Source organism: Thalassophryne amazonica, chromosome 18 (genome assembly GCF_902500255.1).
Source record: "Thalassophryne amazonica chromosome 18, fThaAma1.1, whole genome shotgun sequence".
NCBI lineage: Eukaryota > Metazoa > Chordata > Actinopteri > Batrachoidiformes > Batrachoididae > Thalassophryne > Thalassophryne amazonica.
This window is the reverse complement of record NC_047120.1, coordinates 34,224,924-34,252,739: the sequence shown is the minus strand read 5'-3', so window position 1 is coordinate 34,252,739 and position 27,816 is coordinate 34,224,924. Positions and strand designations below refer to the sequence as shown.

The 27,816-nt window shown below is 42.0% G+C and overlaps 3 protein-coding genes across 3 annotated transcripts in view; 2 read left to right on the top strand and 1 right to left on the bottom strand.

Annotated features, from left to right (window-relative positions):
• The window catches only part of trim8b (tripartite motif containing 8b), a 34,850-nt gene extending 29,589 nt beyond the window's left edge, over nt 1-5,261 (top strand). The window contains exon 5 of the mRNA XM_034194773.1: nt 3,291-5,261. Coding sequence (XP_034050664.1) covers nt 3,291-3,985 — 695 coding nt within the window. The 3' untranslated portion in view covers nt 3,986-5,261. The remainder of the gene's footprint in view (nt 1-3,290) is intronic.
• A 6,680-nt stretch (nt 5,262-11,941) lies between these two features.
• sfxn2 (sideroflexin 2) overlaps nt 11,942-27,816 on the top strand; it is a 34,165-nt gene continuing 18,290 nt past the window's right edge. The window contains exon 1 of the mRNA XM_034193775.1: nt 11,942-11,952. The gene's annotated coding sequence lies outside the window, so the exon portion shown is untranslated. The remainder of the gene's footprint in view (nt 11,953-27,816) is intronic.
• Nucleotides 15,968-22,657, bottom strand: arl3b (ADP ribosylation factor like GTPase 3b). The gene is made up of 6 exons (XM_034193776.1): nt 22,536-22,657; nt 21,800-21,943; nt 17,970-18,086; nt 16,462-16,512; nt 16,181-16,366; nt 15,968-16,096 (listed from the first exon to the last, which is right to left on the bottom strand). Exons 1-6 carry the CDS (start codon nt 22,536-22,538, stop codon nt 16,049-16,051), a joined length of 549 nt encoding a protein of 182 aa, XP_034049667.1. The 5' UTR covers nt 22,539-22,657; the 3' UTR covers nt 15,968-16,048.

Genomic DNA, 27,816 nt, shown 5'->3' with positions numbered 1-27,816 from the left:
GCTTGCAGCTGCATATGTTTGCTTTTAATGTATGCGTACTGTCATGTGTAGCCTTTGCCGCACTCCTGCCTTCGTTTTTTTTTTTTTTTTTTTTTTTTTGCATTGTAGAAACGCGCTCTGTTCTCAAAACAGTAACGCAAACGGCACTCAGGTTTCCAGAGGTGCAGTGGGATGCACTGCTTCCTTGTCAGGGCTGGGAATATCAGATCGCAAAGTTCAGAGTCCTTCTGTGTTCCTCCCCCCAAAAAAGTAGAAAATATTGCCACTTAAAGTCACAAGCAAACTTAAAACTTCCCATATTTTTTCAGCATTGAGAACGAGACAGAGGGGGAGAGAGAGCGGGAGGGGGGAGGAGGGGGAAAGCAAGAGAGAGAGAAATATAAAGCTGTCTCTCTCTCTCTCTCTCTCTGCCTTTTTTTCAAAACCCTGGTGGTTCTGATCACCGAACAAAGCCGTTCACACACGAATGTCTGCTGCTGCTGGAACTTTTTCACACTTGATGCTCAAAGTCACGCTTCTGTAAACTGCCGCCTGGTTTGCACAAACCAAGGCGCAGTTCGCACTGAGCTCACCGCAGACGACACAGAATATTATTACATCGTGACGGTCCTCAGCTCTACGGCAATGAGGCTGATCGTGCCCCTGCAAAGCCCCCCGCTGAGAACAAATACGCAGCAATCAAGGATCACCTCCTCAAAACTTTTGAACTGTCAGACTGAGGGCCAGCAGGGGCCAGCAGGATCTTCTCTCTGCACGGGCTGGAGGGCAACAAGCCCTTCAGAGTTCATGGACAGAATGCTGCAGCTCCTGACAGGATACCAGCCGGACTTTTTGTGCAGCAACTCCCTCCTCAGGTGTGCGCAGCACTGGCCCCAATACCATGATCACGGACTGCCGTGCACTGGTGGAGGACGCCGAAAAATTCTTCCTGCCGGCCAGCACCACGGCATAACAGCAGCCACACTTGCCCCATCACAAGCAGTGGCAGAACTCCCACACCACACACCAGCACCGCCACAGAGGAGCTGCATCTCTCCTCCACAACAGCGCTCACAAACCGGCTTCTGCACTGTATGAAAACATTCAGCTGGTCGAACGAAGTTGAACTAAACGCTAACGTTACAAAGCAAAGGTTAAATGATGCCAACAAAAGTCCACATTTCTTGTTTCGTTTGGGCTTCGTTGCCCTTCCTTAAGTGCCGTGTGACTGGGGCTTAAGGCTGGAGTCCACTGAGCTCCAAAAATAAATGACTTTTCTTGAATTTTGGTGGGTGGTATTTATCATGAAAGTGCTATAGAAATAATAATAATAATAATTATTATTATTATTATTACCACCCTTTCACCAGACAATATCAGCATCCTTATTTTTTGAAAAAGAATTTTGCTTTCATTGTTCTTTAAGTACCTTTTAAAAATGTAAAGCGTTATGTTTATCCTCTTCCCACCCCTTTTGTTTTTGTTAATTTTTTGCTAATCTGAAAAACAATCCTATCCATGATGCAAAAATGTGGTCTGATCCAAACCATGAGTTTTGTGATCTGTGACATCCCTAACAAACAGTACGAGAGTCTGTGGTAAATGTGTCCTGTGAGGCTGTTCTTAAAAGCTTAAAGCACCTCGACATTTTCACAAATTTGATCCCTGCGCTTTTGCAATTTGTCGTGCTAATGCATCCCGCTTTATCCAGCTGGATGCCATACTTTGTCCCGCTTGACGCCGCGCTACATAAAATAATCGTAGCCGATGACACATTTGCTCTCAGAACTTGGTTGATGAAACCATTCTCTCATCGCTCCCAGAATCACAGATAAATTATCTACAGCTGCAGGTTGTCTCGTGCGCGTCGTGTGGTGGAGAATGCATTTGGAATCTGGTCTGAAATGTAATTATTTATAATATATTTGCAATGGATTGGTAAAACAGCTGCATTTTAATTCTTTCTTATGAGTTTAGATAATGTGTCTGTAAAGTTATGTTTATTATAGATGTAGCGTCTCATCATAATCTAAATTTCAACTTCAGATGCGCTGCACGCATTGATTGACACGCAGTGTTTTTGAATAGGTTGCACAATGTTCACGACTTAGCCCACTAAATTAATGCGTGCCAGAAGTTTTGAACATTGTAAAAACTTTTCTTTGTGCACTGGCATTCACTCTTGCACAGTTCCCGCAGTTAACAACAGTTTATGACAAGTTTTCTCATTTCCACTCTACATTGGGCACCAGTGCGGGGATCAAATTTGTGCTAAGTGTCAAGGTGCCTTTAGTAACTATGTAAGGAGGAGAGACTAATGAGGGAAGCCATCAAGACACAATTAAGTACTTACATACGACTGTGGCTGTGATGGGAGAAACTGCATAGTGTAACTTTGATCTGTTGCACCACCAGTCGCAGTTTGGTGGTAGAGTAGGAGACAGGAGGATTTTCTGAAAAAAGTTCTTGTTCTTTCAAAGAACAAATAGAATTCCCCTTTCAGCAGCAAAGTGCAGCACAGGTCAAATCTACATACTTTGGAATGACATTGCGTTTCTGATACACATTAGCAGGACACAAGTTTCAGTTTATAATCTGGTGCAGGCTGCCTTGAGAGTGGAAGAGTGACTGCCTGAAGCTATCAGTATCAGATCCACATTGGACTTTGGCACAAATATTACACCGGATGCCCTCATGGTGAAACTCCAGTCCGACCTGGAGAAACATGCTCACAGCTGCTTGTGTTCCCAACCTACCAGCTGAGGGCTCATCAGGACCTACACTGTTTCACTTATGAGACCTAGATTAAGTGTGCGGTAAAAGAAGACTTGAAATTTCAGTGACAGTTTACCAAAAGGCGTATAAAAGACTTGAACCTAGATTTGATCAGTTTTCTTGCATGAAAATCCTGAGCAGGAGGAAGATGTGATTGGTGATGTAACAGACAGAAGTTGCATTAGGCAGTTTCTCCAAACTCCGCCACAGAAGCCTTTAAGTCCTCCAGAGTTGTCGTGGGTCTCTTGGTGGCTTCCCTCATTCGTGTCTTTCCTGCATGCCGTTCACTCAGTTTCTTGAGAACTGCCTACTACAGTCAGGTTTTCCACACTGTTTGTATTCCTTCGTGATTGATGTGAATGAAATTATGTTTTATTCCACCTCCTTTGTGGTGGTGTACACAGGCAGAATTACAAAAATACATAGCTGTGCTGTCCAAACACTTATGGACCTGATTGTGTATTTGATCCAGGTTGTGACTGTCAAGAATGTGATTTTATTTATTTATTTGTCCCTTGCTTTTTTTTTGTACCCAGCTCCCTTCACCCCTCCCTCCAGCTTCTTGCAGTCTGTTCCTGCGTATCCCAGCGGTCACAGCTCTGGCTCAGGCGCAGAGAAACGGAAACACGCTGCTGCATTTCCAGAGGGAAGCGGGAACGTTGGGAAAGCTGCCGCACCAGGTTTCAAGGACTCCTCCTCTTCCTCTTCTTCCTCTTCGCTAGCCAAGCAGCCCTACCTGGGTTCCAGCTCCACTGCTGGAGAAGGCCAGTCCAACAATCAGCAGCCTCTGGGCCCCTGCGGCCCACCTCACATCAGCGAGGGCAGCGGGTCGGGCAGTGGCAGCGGCTCTCTGACAAACCACCATTCAGGCTCCGTGTTCAGCTCCTCCCATTTTCCTCCGGGTGGAAGTAGCTCCTCCCACTCCTCCCAGCAGGCAGTGCTGCCTCAATACGGTGGCCGCAAGATCCTTGTGTGTACGATGGATAACTGCTACTGCTCCGGAGTCCCATCCGTATCAGGCCACCGCAGTCATCCGCCGTACCCGCGCTCGGGCTCCTTCCCCTGGGTCAGCACCCAAGACTTCCCCCCTCCCCCGGGCCTGGCCTCTGGGGGTCCGTCCATGCAGGGTTTGGCAGTGAGGGACTGGATAGATGCCTCGCAGACACACAGACACGCAGATTTCTATGGGCTGTACGGGCAGCCATCCACAAAGCACTACGTCACCAGTTAACACACACACATAGCGGATTCACACATACACACACACACAGACGCACATCTACAGACCACACAAAGCGGACAAAACACACCAGTACACTCAGATGTAACTCAGTTATACACACGTTTAACTCACTGTTTATACTCACACAGACACATATTCGGGGGCAGGGTTGATCTCTTTTATTTTCTTTTATTTCTGTCAGTGTTTCGTGTCGAATATTATAAGTCAAAGCATATACAGCCAATAAATCAGCGCAGCATCGCAGGTACTCGTACCGACATTTAGTGGTCAGTACGAGGAAATGAGTCTGACTTTTTTAAAAATAAGGAATTTTTAAAAAATCAGAGTTTTTAACGTTAGCAGCGGCTGAGGCTAAAGGGAACAGGGATAATACCATGCAGTGTTTAGCTTTTCACTTTCAGTCCCGAAGCGTCCTATGTTTTGTAATAATACTGTAATCACCCTCCCACTCGTACTGAGGTCAGTTGCCTTATGTTATTAGCATCATGTTTTTCTGTCCAGCTGACTTTGTTTGATAGATCCTTTTAAGGAGACGTTATTTTTATTTTTTTAATTTTTTTTTGTTATCCTGTCGTGGCACTTCTTTCTTTGCCGAGTTCAGGGATGGATTGTACGGCTTGAACACACACACACACAAAAAAATGCTCTTCCAAGTTCTGCGCTTTGTGGAACACCCACAATGCACTTGTGGACGCCTTGTTATGCCTGGACTACAGTTGCTGACCCACAAAGAGACTTTAACGCCCCCTCTCCTCCTTCCCCATGAGTTTTGGGAATCCCCTCGTTACTCCTCACACCCTTCCTCCTCCTCCTCGAATTGCCGGACTTCCGACAGGACAGAAAGTCGTGTTCTCAGAAGAGAACATTTCCATTTAGTGACTGCTTCGGCTTTGTTAGTCGGTACATCTGTAGTTTTTCCACACATAAACCAGAGACTTGCAGAGATGCGAAGACAAGACTGGACACACCTCTAGAGGATTTGATGATGCTGTAATTGTACTTCCTGCAGGGCAAAGATGTCACTTCCTCTCAATAAGCACACAAGCTCTTGGCTTCCTGTTTGCAGCTGTAAGCATGTGAGGAAGAGGGTTTTATTTTTTTTAAGCACTCAGAGGAGGAAAAAAAACAACTATGTGGTTTAAGAGCGTATGACAGAAGGGTGCGCAGATTTCTTTTTCATTAACTTTTTCTAAAGACTGGGCCGCTAGATGTAAGCAATGGTTGTCATCCTAAAAAGAGCTGTTACAGCAGTCGGCATAAGGAAAAAACTCCCTAAAGTATCCTTTTTTGTAAATATTTTGTGAAATGGAAAAATGACAGACGTGATTTGGAGGAGGGTTCCAAATAAATGAACAAATTTGAACCAGTTTCTGCTGTGGAGTCTGTATGGATCCTCAGGTTTCTCGCACGCACAAAAAAAATTCTAATTTCTGTTAGAAAACATAATTGCAGGGTTTGTTATCTGCTCATAAATGGTGATATAACTGTCACATACTCTAGAAATATATCACAAGCTCCAGACGCTGGTGCTGAAAAATGAAACGTGAACATGCCAAATTAGTTAGGGGCGTGGTCACATTGAGTGATACCTAGTGTGCCACTCAATCCAGGAAGCCACCTGTTAGCAGAGGCAGCGTTAGGACCATTGAAGAAGTCTGTGCTCCAATATTTACGCTGAGTGAAATTTTAGTATTATTTAGTTTCTATGTTAGCAACATTAGCATTAATTAGCTGGTGTCAATGACTTGATGATGTTATTTCCACTTTTACTCTATGGATACTGAGGCAGTAGGCCGGTCATAATTTTTAAAACATCCAAAACACTCATATGCTATCCAATTTGCAAAAATATGCATTAATCAAACACCCAAACTAAAGTTAGCCTGTTAGCCGTAGCTTGATTACTAGCTACAAAATGTGTACGGGCTTCATTTATCCTGACCAGGTCATACTGGCTTAGCAGACTAATATTACCTCCCATGCAGTTCTTCCTCCAAACACTTGTACACACGAGAGATGTGTATGAATCAATTCCCAGTCAAATAAATTCTCCCCTGACCCTTAATTGGAGTAAGTGGGTATAGAAAATGAATGGTGCTGCAACCATTAAATAATTATCATTAACTATTTTAATTAATATTTTTTTGAGTCTTTTTCAAGTTCAAATTCTCTGATTTCAGCTATTTAAATGCAAATTATTTTATAGTTTCATTACCTTCTCTGACAATTATCTGGGTTGTGGACAAGACATGATTAAGAATGTCATCATGTACTTTGGGAAACACAAATGGCCATTTTTAACTATTTTGTCATTTTATGGACCAAACAACAAATACATTAATCGATAAAATGATTGACAGGTTTATCAATGATGTAAGCAATTACCAAATGCAGCCCTAACGTTTATACAGACACTATTTATTTACTGGTTGTACTCCTACTGTGCATATATGGTGTAGAGTCAATTACCAAATGATTGTTTGGTTGGCTAATTGTACACCAGCGCTTCTTCTACCTTTGCTATCTTAATAGAGGCTTGCAACACATTTAATGTTGTACCTGTTATTTACATTGTCTGACTAAACAGTCTGTTATGTGCACAACCATTGACTTGGTTTTACCAAATGACAGGATCCTTTAAATGAACTATTGATTTAATCTGATGTCACATGGTCTTAGTTGCTGTGTCTTAAAAGATTAGCAAAATGCTAAAGCTACCCCCCACCCCCAATATACACATTTAAAATGTCAGTTGAGTGATAGAATTTCAACTTTATTTGCACCCAGAGCAATCGCACACTACAAGTTACGAGCTAAACTACATAGGAGTTTTACACAGGTTTGAGGGTAGAGTTATGGCACTACACGGGACAGCATTGTGGAGTTATATTACTTGTGTGTACAGTGTATTCTCATTGATACAAACCCCAGTGCAACCAATATGTCCCAAGGACCTTCAACCAATCTAGTTACGTGGGAAATAATGACAGTTGTAGTTGGAAAACTGAGGGAAGAGATATGGAATACAATAAAAAAAAAAAGCAGCCATCATATATACAGTATAAATATACATGCAGTGCTTTAATATTTTTTACATTCCGGAGGTGAAACCATCTGCAGTCTTACTTTCATTCAACCAATTCCCATGGAATATTTTAATGTTTAAACAGCGCATATAATATCAAGGCTTTCACTCATTACTCTCTGTAGCTTAGACCTAAGACAGTCTCCCTCTAAATGGTCGTACAGTCAGAGCCTGCAGGTGGACATGCCAGTCCAGGTGGTGAGATGGTTTAAAATGCAAACAAGCACTAGCATGACCACACAGAAATTTGCAGCACAGTGCAGGCAGCAGCTTGCAGCACATGAGTGAGCCAGGAGCCAGAAAGAACAGTTATTAAAAAAAAGAAAAAAAGGGTTTCACATCCATAATCTTATTTGGTGTATGCCGTGAATGTAGTAGTGCGACTTGGCTGCCTGAACTTGCTTGTCCTCACAGGCATGCATCCATATTCCATTAGCTGACATCCACAGAGCTAACACTATTAGCAATGACCTATATTATTATTATTATTACAGTACATACATACAGTAGTGTTCAGAATAATAGTAGTGCTATGTGAATAAAAAGATTAATCTGGGTTTTGAGTATATTTCTTATTGTTACATGGGAAACAAGGTACCAGTAGATTCAGTAGATTCTCACAAATCCAACAAGACCAAGCATTCATGATATGCACACTCTTAAGGCTATGAAATTGGGCTATTAGTAAAAAAAAAAAAAAAAAAAAGGGGGTGTTCACAATAATAGTAGCATCTGCTGTTGACGTTACAAACTCAAAACTATTATGTTCAAACTGCTTTCCCATTTCCCAAACTGTTTCCCATGTAACAATAAGAAATATACTCAAAACCTGGATTAATCTTTTTAGTCACATAGCACTACTATTATTCTGAACACTACTGTAAAGCTGCAGTGTTTACGATTCAGGGACCTTTATGGACTGCATTTGGACTACATTTATATCGCACTTTCCCATCTGAATCAGAAGCTGAAAGTGCTTTACAATGATGCCTCACATTCATGCACACACAATAATGTCAGGGTGCTGCCATGCAAGGCACTCAATTGGACACCGGGAGCAACTGGAGGATTAAGGACCTTATCCAAGGGCCGTTAGTGATTTTCCAGCCAGCACTTCATAACTACATGGGATCGGGTCTCCTCATGGAGGCCACCACGTTGCAGCACCATGTTGCCTCAGTAACCCAAAATGGACATACTTACACCTTCTTTAGCATCTAGAAGAGTGAAGAAAAAAATAGAATGGTTGCTGACCCACACACTGCGTACTGGTAGCTAGTGGAGGCTAACAAGTTTGACCAGCAACCGGCATGATGCAATCTGCAACCTCACCACTAGGTGACACGAATTCCTATACACTGTAGCTTTAAATGAACCATCGCAGTGACTGGAGTGAGTCGGGCAAACAAGACTCATTCAAACTAACTTTATGAAAATGGTTTGGTCCACTTCAGGGGTGTGTGAAATCACATTAACCATACAGTAAAATTTACAATTATGGTTGGGTGGGGGCAATCTCACCCTCACCCCCCACCCCCCAGTATCCCTTGTAATTGAAACCCTGCATTTTTGTGTGAAGATACATTGCTACACCCTAACCACGCAGTTGCTTACACTTCAGATGACCTTACAAAACTGATATCCTCCCACTGCGCCCAAACATCATTGTGCTCGTGATTCTGTGTGTGTGTGTGTGTGTGTGGGTGGGTGGTGGCCTGCAGAGAGTAAACAGGATGGAGCAGAAGTGTATTTAAATGAGCAGTTTGTGCGGGTTTGCTCCCCTCAGGCTGATTCATTTGTTACTGCTTTCCCCCTGTCGAGCACCGGGAGCCGTTCAGACACCGGCAACGATCCAATGAGCAACCGAAGAGGGAGTAGAAAAATCAAACTTTGTGGACGAAGGTTCTAGCAGTTTGGCAGTTTGAGTTGCTTTGCAGAAATGCACGCGTAAAAATTAAGATTGGACTTGCTCGGCTACACCCTGCGTCTCCTCTGGTGGAGGGCTGATTGTGCAGCCAAGAAGTGCAGGGTCAGAGGTGCAGCATAAATTACAGCCCTGGGTTTCTCTCTCTCTCTCTCTGTGTGTGATGTACATTTTCTCACACTTGTGCAAACAGCTGCTGAGCAGCTGTCTGGTGCCTGAACACAGAGGAAATATTTTTTTTAAAGAGTCTGGCTCCTTTAAATTGGGAGGAGAAAAAGATTTTACTCACTGATAAAAACAACCGCAAAACTTTGTGTTCACTCTAAAACTCTTTAAAAAAGGCTATCCAAAGGAATTTAACTCTTTGATTTTGTTTTGCTCTTTTAGTTTACACACTTAGTAAAATATATATATAAATTATATTCACGCCAAAAGCTTTTATGTGTTTCTAAATGTGAGACTGTAGTTTCCATGGTGCTTTGTGCAGGATTTAATATAAGAGGGAGTGAAATGTGGAACAAGAACATTTTGTGTGTGAGAGGAGGACAGGAAGACTGGACAATGACGATCTTTGTAAGAGAAGGAGAGGCTTTGTGTTCGCGAGGCCCTCCGCATCACTCGCATCCCACGTACAATGTAACACTGCTCCAAATGTAACATCTCCAAAATAAACTATTCATCTGGGTGGAATTCAACACGTCCGTGTGGAATAAGTTGGACACAAAGCTTTAGGTTACAAAGCTACAGTGGGTAGAATTTAGCGTCATCCAGTGGTGAGATTGAAGATTGCACAATGCTGTTGTCAGTCAAGATTTTTTTCCCTTCTTGTTTTAGCTTCTTTTGCAACAGGGATTCATCTCGTCTTTTCTTGTAAGAAGCAACACATATGATAACACATTTCACAAAAATGAGAATTCTCAAACTTCTTAGTCTGCACTAGCAAACGACTCCATCTTCAGCATCCTCCTCCTGATATACCCCACGTCCCTGCTGCACACAGGCCCAAACACCTCTATCTTTCTCCAAACCGTCCACTTTGCTCTGCTGTCCCCATCACGTTATATCCATCTCTGAACTGAACTCAAGACATAATAACTGATTTGGAAATAATGCATCTAGTCTGTGAGTTGTGTAAAGCCACAAGGCTGTAAAAGTGATGATTTAGGTATTACATTACAAGGTGTGAGTAGTTCATGCAACCCATTATTTTGTGGTTTATATTTATACAAATGATGAATGTTTGAGTTCAATGGTACGAATATTTCATGGTGAAAGCTGGATCCATCTTTCACTGAATTAAATATTCCTTCCTTTGAAAGAATGGAATAACATTCATTATTTGGGTGAAAACAGATCCTTGTCATTTGATATTTTATTAATTTATAAACAACAGAAAAGGGACTTATATTTAGACAAACTTTAAACAGGAGTCCAAAATTGTTCTCAGTAGTCCACGATGCCGTAAACTGACAGACTGCCGCCTGCTTTCCTCACTCCAGCGAAAAATCGTGTCAGAAATTTGTCCAGCTTTTCATCCTAACAGCTCTTCATGCCTCCAGATGGCTTATGGCATTTTTTTGTTTGTTTGTTTTTTTGTGTGTGTTAGAAGAGTTAGCAGCTCCTTCAAACTGTCATATGCCAGCAAAACAAACTCCGCTATGTTTCGCTAAACTCTGCCCCCGGTAATGTGAGCATGCGTGGTGGTCGGGCATGCAATAGCACATTTCATATAGCACCAAAATTGCACGCTAAAAAGAACTATTCCACAGTCAATGAAACACAATGGCAAATGGTACGAATAATCCATGTCATCTGACATACAAACCACCAATCAAATGACAAGGATCCACTCAGCCGTTACACAACCCCAATTCCAATGAAGTTGGGACGCTGTGTAAAATGTAAATAAAAACAGAATACAATGATTTGCAAATTCTCTTCAACCTATATTCAACTGAATACACCACAAAGACAAGATATTTAATGTTCAAACTGATAAACTTTATTGTTTTTTGCAAATATTTGCTCATTTTGAAATGGATGCCTGCAACACGTTTCAAAAAAGCTGGGACAAGTGCAATAAAAAACTGGGAAAGTTGATGAATTCTCCAAAAAAAAAAAACACCTGTTTGGAAACAGGTGTCACAATTGGGTGTAAAAGGAGCATCCCCAAAAGGCTCAGCCGTTCACAAGCAAAGATGGGGCGAGGATCACTACTTTTTGAACAACTGCGTAAAAAAAAATAGTCCAACAGTTTAAGAACAATGTTTCTCAATGTTTAATTGCAAGGAATTTAGGGATTCCATCATCTACAGTCCATAATATAATCAGAAGATTCAGAGAATCTGGACAACTTTCTACACGTAAGCGGCAAGTCCGAAAACCAACACTGAATGTCCATGACATTCGATCCCTCAGGCACTACATTAAAAACCAACATCACTGTGTAAAGGATCTTACCGCATGGGCTCAGGAACACTTCAGAAAACCACTGTCAGTTAACACAGTTCATCTAACACACCCCCATACCATCAATGCTGAAAGGTACTTCCAGCTTTTGGAGTAACACATGCTCCCATCTAAGCAATGTCTTTTTCAGGGACGTCCCTGCTTATTTCAGCAAGACAATGCCAAGCCACATTCTGCATGTGTTACAACAGCGTGGCATCGTAGTAAAAGAGTGCGGGTACTAGACTGGCCTGCCTGCAGTCCAGACCTGTCCCCCATTGAAAATGTGTGGTGCATTATGAAGCACAAAATACGACAATGGAGACCCTGGACTGTTGAACAACTGAAGTTGTATATCAAGCAAGAATGGGAAAGAATTCCACCTACAAAGCTTCAACAATGAGTGTCCTCAGTTCCCAAATGCTTATTGACTGTTGTTAGAAGGAAAGGTGATGTAACACAGTGGTAAACATACCACTGTCCCAGCTTTTTTGAAATGTGTTGCAGGCATCCATTTTAAAATGAGCAAATATTTGCACAAAAACAATAAAGTTGATCAGTTTGGAACATAATAAAAAATATAATATATAATAAGTAATAATAAATATCTTGTCTTTGTGGTGTATTCAATTGAATATACTGTAGGTTGAAGAGAATTTGCAAATCATTGTATTCTGTTTTTATTTACATTTTCACAACTTCCCAACTTCGTTGGAACTGGGGTTGTATAATACATACTGTTTCATATGGAGAATGACTTTTTGAGATGAAAAGGTGCATGCACAGACAGATAGACTGTCTCATTCCACTGACAGAAATCAGTTTGGTGATGAAGTCATGTGTCAGAATGATGATGCATCTTTCCCACAGAGTAGCCTTTCCAAAGAATGGTGGTCTGTGAGCAACATCGTTTGCCATAGAGCAAAGTGTAAAACTTTCCGCCACTAAAGACATACCAGCTCACTGACATCCCCGTAAACAGTCCTGACCTCAGCCTGACTGAAAATTTATGGTGGAAACTGATCCACAAGGCTCGATCCTACAAAACTGATCTGTCAACACCTATTGGAGAAAGTAAGAACCACCTTGATGGAAAATAGTTTTCCTTTAGTAAATTATTAAAGGCATGAAAGACCTATTTTCTCTAAATATGAATTTTAAAGGTACTCATTGAGAAGTACGCCACATGACAAAGATGAGCCAATCACAGGCATCCCGTCTCCCGTAACTGTAGCAAGTGCCAAAATATAAACCCAAAGAGGGACAAAACAATTTTATAAAGATGATGCTGTATTTTTTTCCTCAGCACTGAATGATTCAGCAATTTTTTCCTCTCTTCTTGATTTGGAAAACAACATACCAATAATTCTGTGAACTGAAATTAAGTTGTTTCATGAGATTTGATCTCAGACTTTAAACTTCTCCATCTGCGCTTTGATTTTCGTTAGTTTATGCTCATCACCTGACTGCAGCGATCCTTCAGCATGCAGTGGGTGACAGGCAGCTGAAAACTGGCAGGAATGTACATCAGCGAGTCAACATGGCCTCTGTGTAGTTTGACTTCCTATAATTTTTTAGGTCATGTATCATGTATCAGTGCAAGAACAAAAACCAAAAGTGGATGGATACAGCTGGTGGCATGTAGGCGTGTCTCATGGTGACACGAATGAATGAATGAGTGAACAGCTGGCCATGAAAGCTATGTTCCATTTCACACTGTAGCTTTAAATCAACAGACATCCTCCTTCTTTTCTGAATGCCAGATATTAATCACTCATATTTATATAATTAGAACGCCACTTTGGTCTACTGAGAAATCAGTGTTATTCAGCTTTGCCTTCAAAAGAGCAGATTTTATGACTTCATAAACATTTTAAGTTTATGTGTGTTCACTTTGCAGTTATTGGAAGAGGACATGAGTGCAAAATTTTGTGCTGTATCACCCCCCCCCCAATAAGGCCTCTGGTTGGAGTCATCAGCTGACCAGACCAGCTACGGCAGTGTGACACCACATATTATAAACCAAACCAAACTCCCCCTCTAGTCTGTGTGATTACTGCGTAACGTAAATAACCTCTGTGGAAAAAAGATAGATATTTTTTTATATTTTATCATTTTTATTCACAGAGTACCTTCAAATCTGAGATTACATTCAAGAATATCAAAAGAAAATGCCGTTCTAACTCAACAATGCATCGCGGAATGCATTGGGACATACAGTACTTATACCTCTATTTAAAAATCTGCTACCATACATTAGATATGCAAACATTATAGATTACAAAGTACAGCAGGGTAACAGATACTCTATAACATGTACATAACTTAACATACGAACAAAGGACTGAACTATTTACAGATTAAAAAAAAAATCTAATTCTTACTCATGTCATTTTATAGTGATTTTTTTTTTCCTTAAATACATATTAACAGGGACATTACTGTTCATTTAAGGGGAAGAGATAAGTAGTGTTTTTGTTTAAAAGACCAATTACCTTCCTTCTTTTCCATAAATAAAAGTTACAAAAATATACCTCACTTCAAAACAGAGCGAAAGCAGAAAAAGCACTTACAGCTGTCGTGGAATGATTAGAAATAAAAACAAAAACAGATATTAAACCTTGAAGAATGGGGTGGAGAACAAATGCTTTAACATAACAGAGGTTCAGGGGAAATACAGCTGTTAAAGGTTCTGTGGGTGTATGGAGCTAAATCAAGGCCAAAAGTTTTGTAATCTGAAAATAAAAAAGATTGAAAAAACAAATTTTGAAACTGAAAATTCAATGTTTGTTCTTGAATTTTATAATCATTTAAAAAGTATTATCAAAATAAAAATAAGTGTAAGTTATATATTTTTCAGTTTAAATAAATTTTTGATTCAGCTCTGTAATTTTTTGGATCAAATAATTTATTTTCATTCAAATTTCTTTTTTTCACCTTCAGATCTTATTTTTTCAGTTTCAAACTTTTGGCCCTGTTCTGGCGTGGGAGGGTGTGGCTTTGATTGAGAGGGGCGTGGAATTGTGAGTGACAGCAGAGTAATCAGTTCTCACATGATGTTGCTTTCAGGAAACGTGGGTACTTTGATAGATAATGACTCTGCTCCCGTCTCCGTCGTTTATTTACTACGCGGCTGGCCCGTGAAAGAAAATAGAATGAAAGCTTATTATGAGGCTTTAAACCCTCGAGATAAAGCTGTTTATTGTAATCGATGTGTAGCAGTTGGTTCAGTGGATCCGTATGTTGTACCGGATAGTGAATTTAATGACGATGTAACAAAGTTGACCGCCCGTAAATCCAAATCCAAAGCCGCCCGGAAGAGCGCTCCGGCTACAGCTACCGGCGGTGTTTAGAAGCCTCACCGTTACAGGCCCGGCACTGAGAGAGATCCGCCGCTATCAGAAATCCACCGAGCTGCTGATCCGCAAGCTGCCAACCAGGTCAGCCTCGCCGGCCTCCTGCAGAGCATCACAACGGAGCTCTGAAAGCGGAGGTCGGTCTTGAAGTCCTGAGCGATTTCTCTCACCAGGTGCTGGAAGGGCAGCTTGTGGATCAGCAGCTCGGTGGATTTCTGGTAACAGCGAGGCTACTTCACACCGCTGGTAGCCGGAGCTCTCTTCCGGGCAGCTTTGGATTTGGATTTCCAGGCGACCTGTTTGGTTGTGGCCATATTAAAGCTTCCTTCAGATCTGCTGAGCCAGGTCTCTCTGTGTGTCACTTAAAAAGCTCGTAACACTCCACTGCTTGATGGACAATAACTGCTGGCAGCCTGTAAAATGAACGACCTGCCTCATTTTCATGCGGCATGCTGCGCTGCGTTCATGGTCTTGTGTGGATTTGGGACACATCGGTTTTTTTAGGTATAGGTGTTAACTTTACACTCTTGCATATTTTCCAGTTTTTAAACATCAAAAATGACCAAGAGTGGTCTAGAATTACTTGTAATAGACATCTTTAGCATCACCTTATTTACAGGTATCAAGACAATACAGTGGAGAGAAAGTGTTAAGTCATTATCTATCAAAGTACCCATGTTTCCTGAATGCAACATCATGTGAGGACTGATTGCTCTCCTGTCACTCACAATTCCACGCCCCTCTCAATTGAAGCCACGCCCTCCCACGCCAGAACGGGCCAAAAGTTTGAAACTGAAAAAATGAGATCTGAAAGTGAAAAAAAGATCTGAAGGTGAAAAAAAGAAATTTGAATGAAAATAAATTATTTGATCAAAAAAATTACAGAGCTGAATCAAAAATTTATATCTTACACTTATTTCTATTTTGATAATACTTTTTAAATGATTATAAAATTCAAGAACAAACACTGAATTTTCAGTTTAAAAGTTTATTTTTTCAATCTTTTTTTATTTTCAGATTACAAAACTTTTGGCCTTGATTTAGCTCCATATGGGTGCTGGGTGATTTTTTTTTGTCTGACGCCCCGCCAGCCCCCCAACACTAAAACAAAGAAACAAAAACAGCTGTACAGACCTGTAGGTGGTTAAAAACTCCATGTCCATGTTGAATTAGCAGTGCGTGTACATTCACAGGTGTTGCTGCTGGTCCTCCTGAAGAGCAGACGACTACAATCAAAGCTACTTTTTCTTGGAGTTGACGCTCTTGCAGACCCAATTCATGCCCTCCTGATAATGAAAAGGACAGAAAGTCGTGACACTTACGTAAAACACAAGAAAAAAGAAACAGCCTGAGGAATTATGGTGGTTCACCTGAATCCCCTCAGAAGTGAGGGCGGAGCAGGACTGGATCTGCCACACGCGATCCCGGATAGTGTGCAGGTTGAGACCCTCAGCGATCTCGGAGGCCGGGGCAGCCGTCAGTAGGTCCTGTTTGTTTGCAAAGATCAGCACTGGAACGCCGCTCAGCTTCTCCTCATCCAGCAGCTCTGCCAGCTCCTGTAACACACACACACACCAATAAATGTGGCTCTACACACTGAAAAGGAAAAAACTAAACGTACATGAAGGCTACAAACAGGAAAGTACAATACCTGACCAGTTTCCTCAAATCTCTTTCTGTCAGCGCTGTCAATGACATAAATCTGAAATAAATTAAAAAACATCTTACTGTTAGAATGAGCAGCAAAGCATCTTTTAAATATTAGTAATCACCGACCTCAGCGGATGAACACACAAAGCCCCCAAAAATAGCACATTTGTGGGCTTTTAAAATACAGTGGTCCCTCGCTATAACGCGATTCACCTTTTGCGGCCTCGCAGTTTCGCAGATTTTTTTTAGTGCAATTTTGCATGCTTCTTTTTTTTTTTTTTTTTTTTTTTTTTTACAGCGCATTGTGTTACGTCCTTATCAGGCGGGCCGGTCACAGCACCGGTCAGCATCACCGCGATTGCTCTCACTGCCTCCGATGCACTTACTGAGTCTGTGGGCTTGGTAAGCGCCATGCGCATTGTGTTCTGTGTGAGTCTGTTTATAATCTTCTCGCCCAGAAGAAAAAAAGAGCGCCAACAACTACCCATGACTGTGTTCTTCACTCTGAAAAAGACACCTGCACCGAGGTGTCACTCAGTGGAAAAAGACGCTACAGCAGAGCGGCGCCAGGACGAAGAAGCACGGTCAGAGGAACTGTGAAATACTGGTGAGTCACTATTAATAATTTCTTATGTGTCCAACCTCGTGGGTTGATCGTTAAAATTAAATTCGTTAGTTCTAAAAGCCATCAGAATTATTTATAGGAAAACATTCTGTTTTTAGTTCTCAAACAAATGTTTGGGCCTGAAAACAGGTTCTGATCTTTGGTTTCATTCTCTAATACTGGACTTATTTTTCTACTAAGGTTTGAACTTTGAGTGTTTACACAGGAGAGAAAAAGTGAGAAAATGTTAATGCCTGTTTGAGAAAAGTGCATAAACTGTGTAGTGAGGGGTTTTACAGCCTTAAAACATCTATAATAATTGTAAAAACTAACGCTGACTACTTTGCGGATTTCGCCTATTGTGGATTATTTTTAATACGTAACTCCCGAACGAGGGACCACTGTACAAACTTTTTCTGTATATTTCTTTGTACTGCAGCTAAACATTTGTTATCTGTCACTTTCTTGAAAGTAACAAATGTGAAACAACAACTGACAGGCAGGGGGCACCCCGTTACTCCTCTGCCTGAGCTCAGTCCTGCCGGTCTGCACAGTCAAGCATTTTAAGCCCAACTAATTTAAAATGCTTGACTAGGGTGTGGAACTGACATGGACCAATTTTCCCAATCCAATCAATGAATTGAGGTGATGAGAAATCCTCTAAACGTGTCAAGATAGCAGAGATTTTGTCATGGTGCATTCACGTTTGAAAGCAGTCTGCACAGCAGGTTGGGTGTGATCTGCAGCTAAAATTGTGGCTATTTTGATTCACCCTGAAAGGGTTAAAAAAAAAAAAGCACCGTACTATATTTTAAAAATGTAAACTAAAAAAAAAAAGAAGCAATAAATAAACATTATTTTGAGCATGCGGCACAGCAAGCAGAAGCACATCAAAATGCACTTACCAGAACATCAGTGTTCTCAAAGTAGTTTCTCCAGTATGGCCTGATCTTCCTCTGGCCTCCAATGTCCCAAACATTCAGTTTAAACCCCTGAGACTGGACACTTTTGATATTAAATCCCTGTTTAAGAAAAAAAAAAAAAAAAAAAAAAAAAAAAAAACTGCTTAAGCAAGGGAAGCTGAGTCAGGATACCGAACATTTCTCTGTCTGATCACAGAATGATGTCACATAAAGCGGAGTGATATGGCAGAAAAACATAATCATCATCCACCCCCCACCACCCAACCCATACTCTTTGATTTTGATATTTCTCTCAATATATAATTTGCTAATGTTGCCAGTTTGTACTATAATGACTGAAGCCTGAAGAAACCAGAGGGTTTATTATTTGAATTTCAGAATATTTTAAACAAATAAATGAAGAGAATAAAATAAAAAAAATGCATCTGCTTAAAAAAAGCACTATAAGCTAGCCTGTGTTGTAACTGATTAAAATGACTAAATAAAAGTAGTGACTACAATCACAAATTATTTGACTGACAACAACAAACAGCTAACAACTAGTTTATAATGCGTATGATGATAAAAGTGCTCACCCTCAGCAGTAACACACCATCTGTCCATTCTGCTGCCACAGATAAGTTTTTTTATTTCTATTGTGACACATTTAGTTCTCTTCAATTCCACATAGTGCAGCAACAACTAGGACACCAAGAGTAATGCTGACTGAACAATGTTTTATTTGTTAAAAAAAATATATCATATTATTATGTGCCTGAAATGTATTCAAATGTGGACCTTTACTCTAATTTGGGGTTGGCCTTTCATCCCTTGCCCCCCTGGCTACACTCCTGTACTGTCTCTACTATCATAAGGAAAACAGACACGACAAGAGAACATCTTATTGATTTATATGAAAAGTTCTAACTTGACTGGCCAGTAGGAATGGGATATCACATGCGCCATTCATCACAAAGACTTGGTACATATTTGAAGCAAAAAAGAACAAAATATGTTTTTAAAACTTGCACAGCTGCAACAGTGTGACAGTGAGTTATAACAGAAGCTGGCTGTTATTACACCATCAGCACTAAGCTAATCAAACAGATCAAGATTGATACGCACTGTTGATCTGTGTGAATGAAACAGACATAATACATTTATAAGCAAAGCAGAGTGTTGATGTACATTTAAAAGATGCTCTGTGCTGATGCAGCAGCACTGAGTGGCTGCCTGCTCCAATGGAACCACATTTATGAAATGAAATAAGAGGAAAGATCGATCCATATCAATTGAAACTGTACAGCTCTTATCAGTAAAATCAACATAAATTTGACTGCAATCATGTTTAATCATCCAGCCTTAAGGCCACAAATCCTACAGAGTATGAATGTCTCCAAAATATAGGATTAGATCTGTCCCTTCTTGTTACAAGTTTGTGTACTGCATGTCGTTAAGTCACCGAGGTGGTTAGAAAGCTCCTCGGTGGCAAGGCTCCTGGGGTGGATGAAATCCGTCCTGAGTACCTTAACCCCTTAACGCCCATCGTCGCATATATGCTACAATCTCTGACTCAAATATGCAACTTACCAAATTGACCTGTATGCCTGTTGTCGCAAATTTGCAACATGCCATCATTATTATTATAATATTATAACATAAAGTCATTACTAGAATACCCAATATTACTATCTAGTTTTTGTGCAAAAGTGAAATTAATAATCAACATTATTTACCATCTACTTAAAGGCAAAAACAAACACAAAACATTTTTTTTTTATATACAGCTATATAAATTCGGGCGTTAAGGGGTTAAGTCTCTGGATGTTGTGGGGCTGTCTTGGCTGACATGCCTCTGCAACATCGCGTGGCAATCGGGGACAGTGCCTCTGGATTGGCAGACCGGGGTGGTGGTCCCTCTGTTTAAGAAGGGGGACCGGAGGGTGTGTTCCAACTATAGGGGGATCACACGCCTCAGCCTCCCCGGTAAGGTCTATTCCAGAGTACTGGAGAGGAGAATTCGACCGATGGTCGAACCTCGGATTCAGGAGGAGCAGTGTGGTTTTCGTCCTGGTCGCGGCACACTGGACCAGCTCTACACGCTCCATCAGGTGCTCGAGGGTTCATGGGAGTTTGCCCAACCAGTCCACATGTGTTTTGTGGATCTGGAGAAGGCGTTCGACCGTGTCCCTCGGGGCACCCTGTGGGGAGTGCTCCGGGAGTACGGGGTCCGGGGTCCTTTGTTAAGGGCTATCCGGTCCCTGTACGACTGCAGCAGGAGCTTGGTTCGCATTGCCGGTAGTAAGTCAAACCTGTTTCCAGTGCACGTTGGCCTCCGCCAGGGCTGCCCTTTGTCACCGGTTCTGTTCATTATTTTTATGGACAGAATTTCTAGGCGCAGCCAGGGTGTAGAGGGGGTCTGGTTTGGGAACCACAGACTCTCATCTCTGCTGTTTGCGGACGATGTGGTTCTGTTGGCTTCGTCAAATCAGGACCTTCAGCGTGCACTGGGGCGGTTTGCAGCCGAGTGTGAAGCGTCCGGGATGAAAATCAGCACCTCCAAATGCAAGGCCATGGTTCTCGACCGGAAAAAGGTGCTTTGCCCTCTTCAGGTCGGTGGAGTGTCCTTGCCTCAAGTGGAGTTTAAGTATCTCGGGGTCTTGTTCATGAGTGAGGGACGGATGGAGCATGAGATCAATAGACGGATCGGTGCAGCATCTGCAGTGATGCGGTCGTTGTATCGGACCGTCGTGGTGAAGAGAGAGCTGAGTAGGGGGGCAAAGCTCTCGATTTACCGATCGATCTACGTTCCGATCCTCACCTATGGTCATGAGATTTGGCTCATGACCGAAAGAACGAGACCGCGAGTACAAGCGGCCGAGATGAGTTTCCTCCGCAGGGTGGCTGGGCGCTCCCTTAGAGATAGGGTGAGGAGCTCGGTCACTCGGGAGGAGCTTGGAGTCGAGCCGCTGCTCCTCCACGTCAAAAGGAGTCAGTTGAGGTGGCTCGGGCATCTTTTCCGGATGCCCCCTGGACGCCTCGCTGGAGAGGTGTTCCGGGCACGTCCCACTGGGAGGAGGCCCCGGGGAAGACCCAGGACACGCTGGAGGGACTGCTGCTGCCCCCGCGACCTGACTCCGGATAAAGCGGAAGAAAATGGATGGATGTCGTTTTGTACCACTGTTGCCCTTTAGGTAAATTCATCTGTCACTTCAGAAGTGATCTTCCTCACCCCAACATTTAACAACACAGATTTGTTTGATGGTACTGGTCTCCTCATTTTCACAATATGCTTCATATGATTTTGCATTTATTTTGCACAGGAAATAATCGTGACACCTATGCTTGCATAGCTTTGTAGTACATTTATGCATTTTTTCTGTATTGGTGGAAGTGCTGGGCCCACTCTGAAGTAGGTACTATTATGGGCAGCAATTTCAACACTGGCAGCAGGGTGGCTTAGTGGTCAGTGTTCTTGTCTCACAGCAAGAAGTTTGTGGAATCATTTTCCACATGGGGCCTTTCTGTGTGAAGTTTGCCTGTTCTCCCCGTGTTTGTATGGGTTCTCTCTGGGTGCTCCGGCTTCCTCCCACATGCCAAGACATGCAGGTTAGGTGAACTGGAAACTTTAAACTGACCATAGGTGTATTTGACTGTATATATGTGGTGCTGCGATGCATTGGCATTGTGTCAAGTGGACACAATGCCAATGTATCACAAGGGTGTACCCTGCCTCTATTATTTATATTCTGACAACAAAGCAATTCTGCTTTCCATTTGCAAACCCAACAACAGACAATGACAACCTACATAGTGTCTCCCTGTGTGTGTACCTGTGTGGGTGTGATGTGACTGATGTCCTCAGATGCCAGCTGTTTAAGCAGGGTGGTTTTTCCCCCGTTGTCCAGACCCAGCAGCAGTATCCGGACCTCTTGATCCGGTGTGCTCTTTAGTTTACGAAGGATGGACAGCAATCCCTGTAACAAACAGTGACCACATTGATGTCAGTTAGGGAAAGAGGGACAGAAAAACAGGGAGAAAGACAGGAGGCGAAAAGGACAGGCTGACAGTTATGCAATATCCCATTTAGAGACACTTCAGCTTAAGAAAAAGAAGAAGGGAAAAAAGAAGACAGAAGGCGTATTGTAGTTCTCAAGCTTTTCATCCTCAGCACAGGCCTAGCAGATGCAATTTCAGTCCCTAATGTTTTTTGTTTTCTTTACCAAAACACCAGTAGTTAAGAATAAAGTATGTTGTGGCCATCTGATCGTCGTTATTTTACTGCTGTTTAATATTGCCTTATGTTATTTCCACACTGCAGCGGAGGCGCAGGTTAACGGTCTAACGGTACGAGGCTACACACAGCTAACATGCTAAGCTAATCTCCCTGGAGCGAAACAAGGCAAGCTTTTGAACGAGATTTATTTTTCGCGTTACAATACATTACTGAAAAGAATGTAGACTGAAATGCATAAAAATATAAGCAAGTCTACTTTAAAGTACATATCTGTACAAACGAAGCTTGATATTTACTACTAAACGTTATTTCTCATGATAAATTCGACTCACCATCTTGTTTCCTTCTCTCCTCGAGACGCCGCCGGTGGTTACTAAGGGGAATGACGTGACGTCGCGTTCTTCTTCTTCGTCATTTCATTTTACGGTAGGTCACAAACTACAGTAGGCTGCATTTCAACACCTATTGTCCCGGAGTGCGAAGCGTCGCCAGTTGTTGCTTGTCTTTGAGCCAAACAAGATTTTGCGCGATTAGCCAGAGGATAATTTCACTTATTTTGAAATTGTGAATTTGCTCAGTTATATTGGGTTGATGTTGGTCAATTTATAAATAATAATTTCAATGCTTTAAGAATATTTTGATTCATTAGTATGCAAGTTCTTACAGAGACCATTAAAACTGTTTTTAAGCATATTTCATCTAAATGTAGCAATAAGAATCCATATCTAACTTTAATTTATAACTTAAAAACTCCCAATATCAAACACTGTGAAAATAATTATTATTCTTTCAGCTGCTGACGACACCACATCAATCGTTTCCACCTCACCCTGTCCTCTGTATCTTCCTCTGTCACACCAACCACCTGCATGTGGTCCCGCAGCACATCCATAAACCTCCTCTTTGGCCTCCCTCTTCTCCTGCTGTCTCGTGGCTCCATCCTCAGCATCCTTCTCCCGGTATACCCTGGGTCCCGCCTCTGCACGTCTAAACTATCTTAATCTCGCCTCTCTGACTTTGTCTCCAAACCGTCCTACCTGAGCTGTCCCTCTGATATATTCATTCCTAATCCCGTCTATCCTCATCACACCCAAAGAGAATCACAACATCTTCAGTTCCGCCACCTCCAGCTCTGCCTCCTGTCTTTTTGTTAGTGCCACTGTCTCTAAGCCATTAGTTTGGACAGTTGACCCCAAGTATTTAAACGTATCTACTTTCACCACTTCTACTCCTTGTAACGGCACTACCCCATGGGGCTCCCTCTCATTCACACACATTTATTCAGTCTTGCTCCGACTGACTTTCATGCTCCAGCTCTTCAGAACATATTTCCACATTTCCAGGCTAGACTCAACCTGCTCTCTACACAGTAAATTTTGTAGAGTAAAATATACTCTACAAAATTTACTGTGTAGAGTAAAATATACTCTGCCAGGATAATATTTGGTCCCAGTCCAAATAGAGTTAAATATACTCTATCACAGTGCAAAATCAGTTCTATCACAGGGTAAATTCAACACTATTATGCTGTAAATGACTCTTATTGGAATTGAAAAATGTGATTTGATAAGACCGTACGGCTGAATTCACTCTATAATAGAGTATATTTAACTCTATTTGGACTGGGACCAAATGTTATTCTGGCAGAGTATATTTTACTCTGCAAAATTTACTGTGTACTCTCACTACAGCTCACAATGTCATCTGCAAACATCATAGTTCATGGAGACTCCTGTCTGATCTCATCCGTCCACCTGTCCATCACAATTGCAAACAAGAAAGGACTCAGTGCTGATCCTTGGTGTAATCCCACCTCCACCTTGAATGAGTCTGTCATTCATACTGCACATCTCACCACTATCACACTATCCTTGTACATTTCCTGCACCAGCCTCACATACATTTGTGCCAACCCAGATTTCCTCATACAATACCACAGCTCTTCTCTTGGCACCCTGTCATAAGCTTTCTCGAAATCCACAAATGCACAAAGTAACTCCTTCTGGCCTTCTCTATACTTCTCCATCAGTATTCTCAGAGTAAACAATGCATCTGTAGTGCTTTTTCTTGGCATGAAACCATATTGCTGCTCACAGATCTTCGCCTGTTTTCTAAGCCTAGCTTCTACTACTGTTTCCCATAAATTCATGCTATAGCTGATCAACTTTATGCCACCATAGTTATTGCAGCTCTGCACCTGACCCTTGTTCTTAAAAATAGGAACTAGCACACTTCATCTCCACTTTTCAGGCATCCTCTCACTTTCCAAGATTTTGTTAGACAATCTGGTTAGAACTCCACTGCCATCTCTCTGACATTTCCATGCCTCCACTGGAATGGCATCTGGACCAACTGTCTTTCCACTCTTCATCCTTGCTCATCTCTTGCACTTCCTGATTTGCTCTCTCCACATTATCCAGCCTTTTCTCTCTCTCATTTCATTTTCATTTTATTCTGTTCTCTCAGGAATTCACAATTTCACTACATGCAATGTGCTGAAAAAAAATCAAGGGGGCTTTTCTTAGAGAGGGGGCCTTTAATGGAGTAAAAAGTAAACATCAATGATATTACTTCCACACTCAAATTACCACAGACAAGATACAGCAATTAAACACTTCACAATTAAGACAACACATATACATTTGACACTGATTATGTGCACTAAACTTGAAACAGTCCGTTTTCCAAATTGAGGCGATGTGACTGTGGGGGAGCCGCAGCAACATGTAGTCGCGCCGCTGCCAGCTTGAGGGGGACCTACAGCAGCTAAAACTGTGCAGCACCCCAGAGGGGGAAGGGAGTGGCGTGAGCGGGAGCCGGGATGGGGTGTGGGATGAGGACAGGAGGGAGGTAGGGGGAGGCGGGAGCATGCTTTCAGTCTCTATCCATGTGTGAGTCAAATGAGTCAGCTTCTGTCCGTGTGTACTGGAGTTGGAAAAGATAAGAAGGCAGCTGAATGTTCATCAAGGCCGTAGAAATTCTTCTGGAGGAAAGCAACGGAGCATTTTGTCCTTCAGAGGCTGATAAGTCCGCCATGTTTATGGCTGAGCAGTGAAAAAAACCTTTACAGCTTCACATGAACAACCAGATCCAATTATGAATATTTCCTGGTCTCCGACATCTTCTTTTGCAAGGTGTGCATTTGCTCCGAGATGTTATCCACGTTGCGTCTGAGTTCAAGGGTTAACGCAGTCTGAGAATGTATCGCCTTGCCCAACTCATTAATCATGACGGACAAGTGAGGGGTCGTGGATTTGGTGCCAACCGTCTTGCCAATTTTCCGGTAGGTCAGGGCAGCACATAAACCAATAAGTACCAGCCCTCCTACAATAAAACCAAATATAAATAAATCCTCGACATCCTCCACAGAGAATGGCGCAAAGCATGCGACACGCCAAGTCTCCCAGGAGTCAAGAACATAGCCTGCAGGGTAGGTTCCATCTGGGCACGCAGGGTCCTTCGGCCCTGATTTCCTTGTTGAAAAAAATGGTGTCAATAGTGTTCAGAGACCAGCTGATCAATTCCATGGTTATAGTTTGAAGAATTCACAGTCTGGTGAAGTAGGGGACTTGAAGGTAGGAGCAGAGATAGAGGAGAGAGGAGGAGATGTGACCGCCCTCGCCGGAGTCCCAAGCAGTATCATGTATGTATCACAGTCATGTCTCACTGTGTTTTGTACAGTAACACTACCTCTAACCTTAGTGACATGAAATTTGGGGTTCCACAGGGGTCTGTCTTAGGCCCCCTGCTTTTCTCCCTTTATACAGCACCCCTTGGGCGCATATTGCGGCGTTTTGGGATTACCTTTCACTGCTATGCAGATGATACTCAGTTATATATGTCGATAACTGCTGGTAATCTCGTTTACATAAAATCCTTGCACCAGTGAGAAGTTGGATGTCTAGAAACTTCCTACTTTTAAACTCTGATAAGACTGAAATGATGGTTCTTGGTCCAGTGAGACATCGGCATCAATTTGACCAGTTAACACTCAGCCTAGGCTCGTGTGTCATACATCACACTGACAAAGTGAGAAACCTTGGGGTAATTTTTGATCCTTTGTTGTCCTTTTGCCTCCATATTAGAAATATTACTAGGACTGCTTTCTTCTTCCTGCGAAATATAGTGAAGATTCGTCCCATCCTGTCTATGGCTGATGCTGAGACCCTGATCCATGCGTTCATCTCTTCTAGATTGGACTACTGCAATGTTCTATTTTCTGGTTTACCGCAGTCTAGCATTAGGGGTCTCCAATTGGTTCAAAATGCTGCAGCCAGACTTTTGACACGAAGCAGAAAGTTCGACCACATTACACCCATTTTGGCATCCCTTCACTGGCTTCCTGTCCCAGTGAGATCAGATTTTAAGGTTCTGCTACTAACCTATAAAATTATTCATGGACTGGCACCCTCCTACCTAGCTGACCTAATTGAACCTTACGTACCGGCCCGGGCTTTACGTTCTCAGGGTGCAGGACTACTTTGTGTCCCTACGGTGAATAAGAAGTCTACGGGTCACAGAGCTTTCTCTTATCGTGCTCCTGTTCTGTGGAATGGTCTCCCTGCGCCAATAAAACAATCAGTTTCTGTGGAGACTTTCAAGTCCAGACTTAAGACGCACTTCTTTTCCCTTTCATATAGCTAGCCTACTGGTACAGTTTTGTTTTACGCTTTTTACTCTTTTAGTTCATGTTATTAGTAATTGGAGTGGGCCGCGTCCTCAACTTTACCTAAATTCTGGGTCTTTTAGTGAAGCTTAGGGCTAGCGGCCGTTGATCACCTTAGTATTTCTCTGTTTTTCTTGTTGTTTAATGCTAGCAAATTATACTGTATTTTTTGTCTTTCTGATGCCTGATTCTGTTTTTTCTCTGTTTAAGGTGCAGCTCCATCCAGAGATGGGAGTTGTATTTGTGTTGGCGACCCTCCTGTCCTTTTCACCAACAGCAATTCTTGTATATTCATCCGTGGATTGTTCTGTGAATTGTTTCTGTAATTTATGTTTGTAGCATGGCCCAAGCAGAGGGTCACCCCTTTGAGTCTGGTCTGCTTGAGGTTTCTTCCTCAGAGGGAGTTTTTCCTTACCACTGTTGCTCTGGGGGTTGGTAAAGTTAGACCTTACCTGTGTGAAGCGCCTTGAGGCAACTCTGTTGTGATTTGGTGCTATATAAAGGAAAATAAATTGAAATGCATATATATATATATATATATATATATATATATATATATATATATATATATATATATATATATATATATATATATATATATATATATATATATATATATATATAATAAGCATTTGAAAACGTTTCTCAAAGTAAACAGATCTGCTTTCTTACCCACAGGAATTCATGTGAGAGATGATCAGGACACCACCTACCACCTTTTATTACAGTCTGCTGTGCTGACAGTATTCCCAGAACATCCAGGCCATAAATAAAAATTGTGCCATTCCAGAAAGCAACTGGCAAAGCAGCCCCTCCCTGACCATTCTGTATCGCCACCTACCATCACTATATTTCTTCCTTGAGCATGGATGCAAGCCTTGTGATCCCCTTAAAAAAGAACTCAAAAGAGATTGGAGTCTTATTTATTTTGTCTTGTTTCTTCTTAG

Coding starts and splice junctions, on each gene's coding strand:
- arl3b (XM_034193776.1), bottom strand. Junction 16,367..16,461: donor GATTTGAGGAAACTGGTCAG/GTATTGTACTTT, acceptor TGTGTGTTACAG/GAGCTGGCAGAGCTGCTGGA. Junction 16,097..16,180: donor TCACTTCTGAGGGGATTCAG/GTGAACCACCAT, acceptor TTTCATTATCAG/GAGGGCATGAATTGGGTCTG.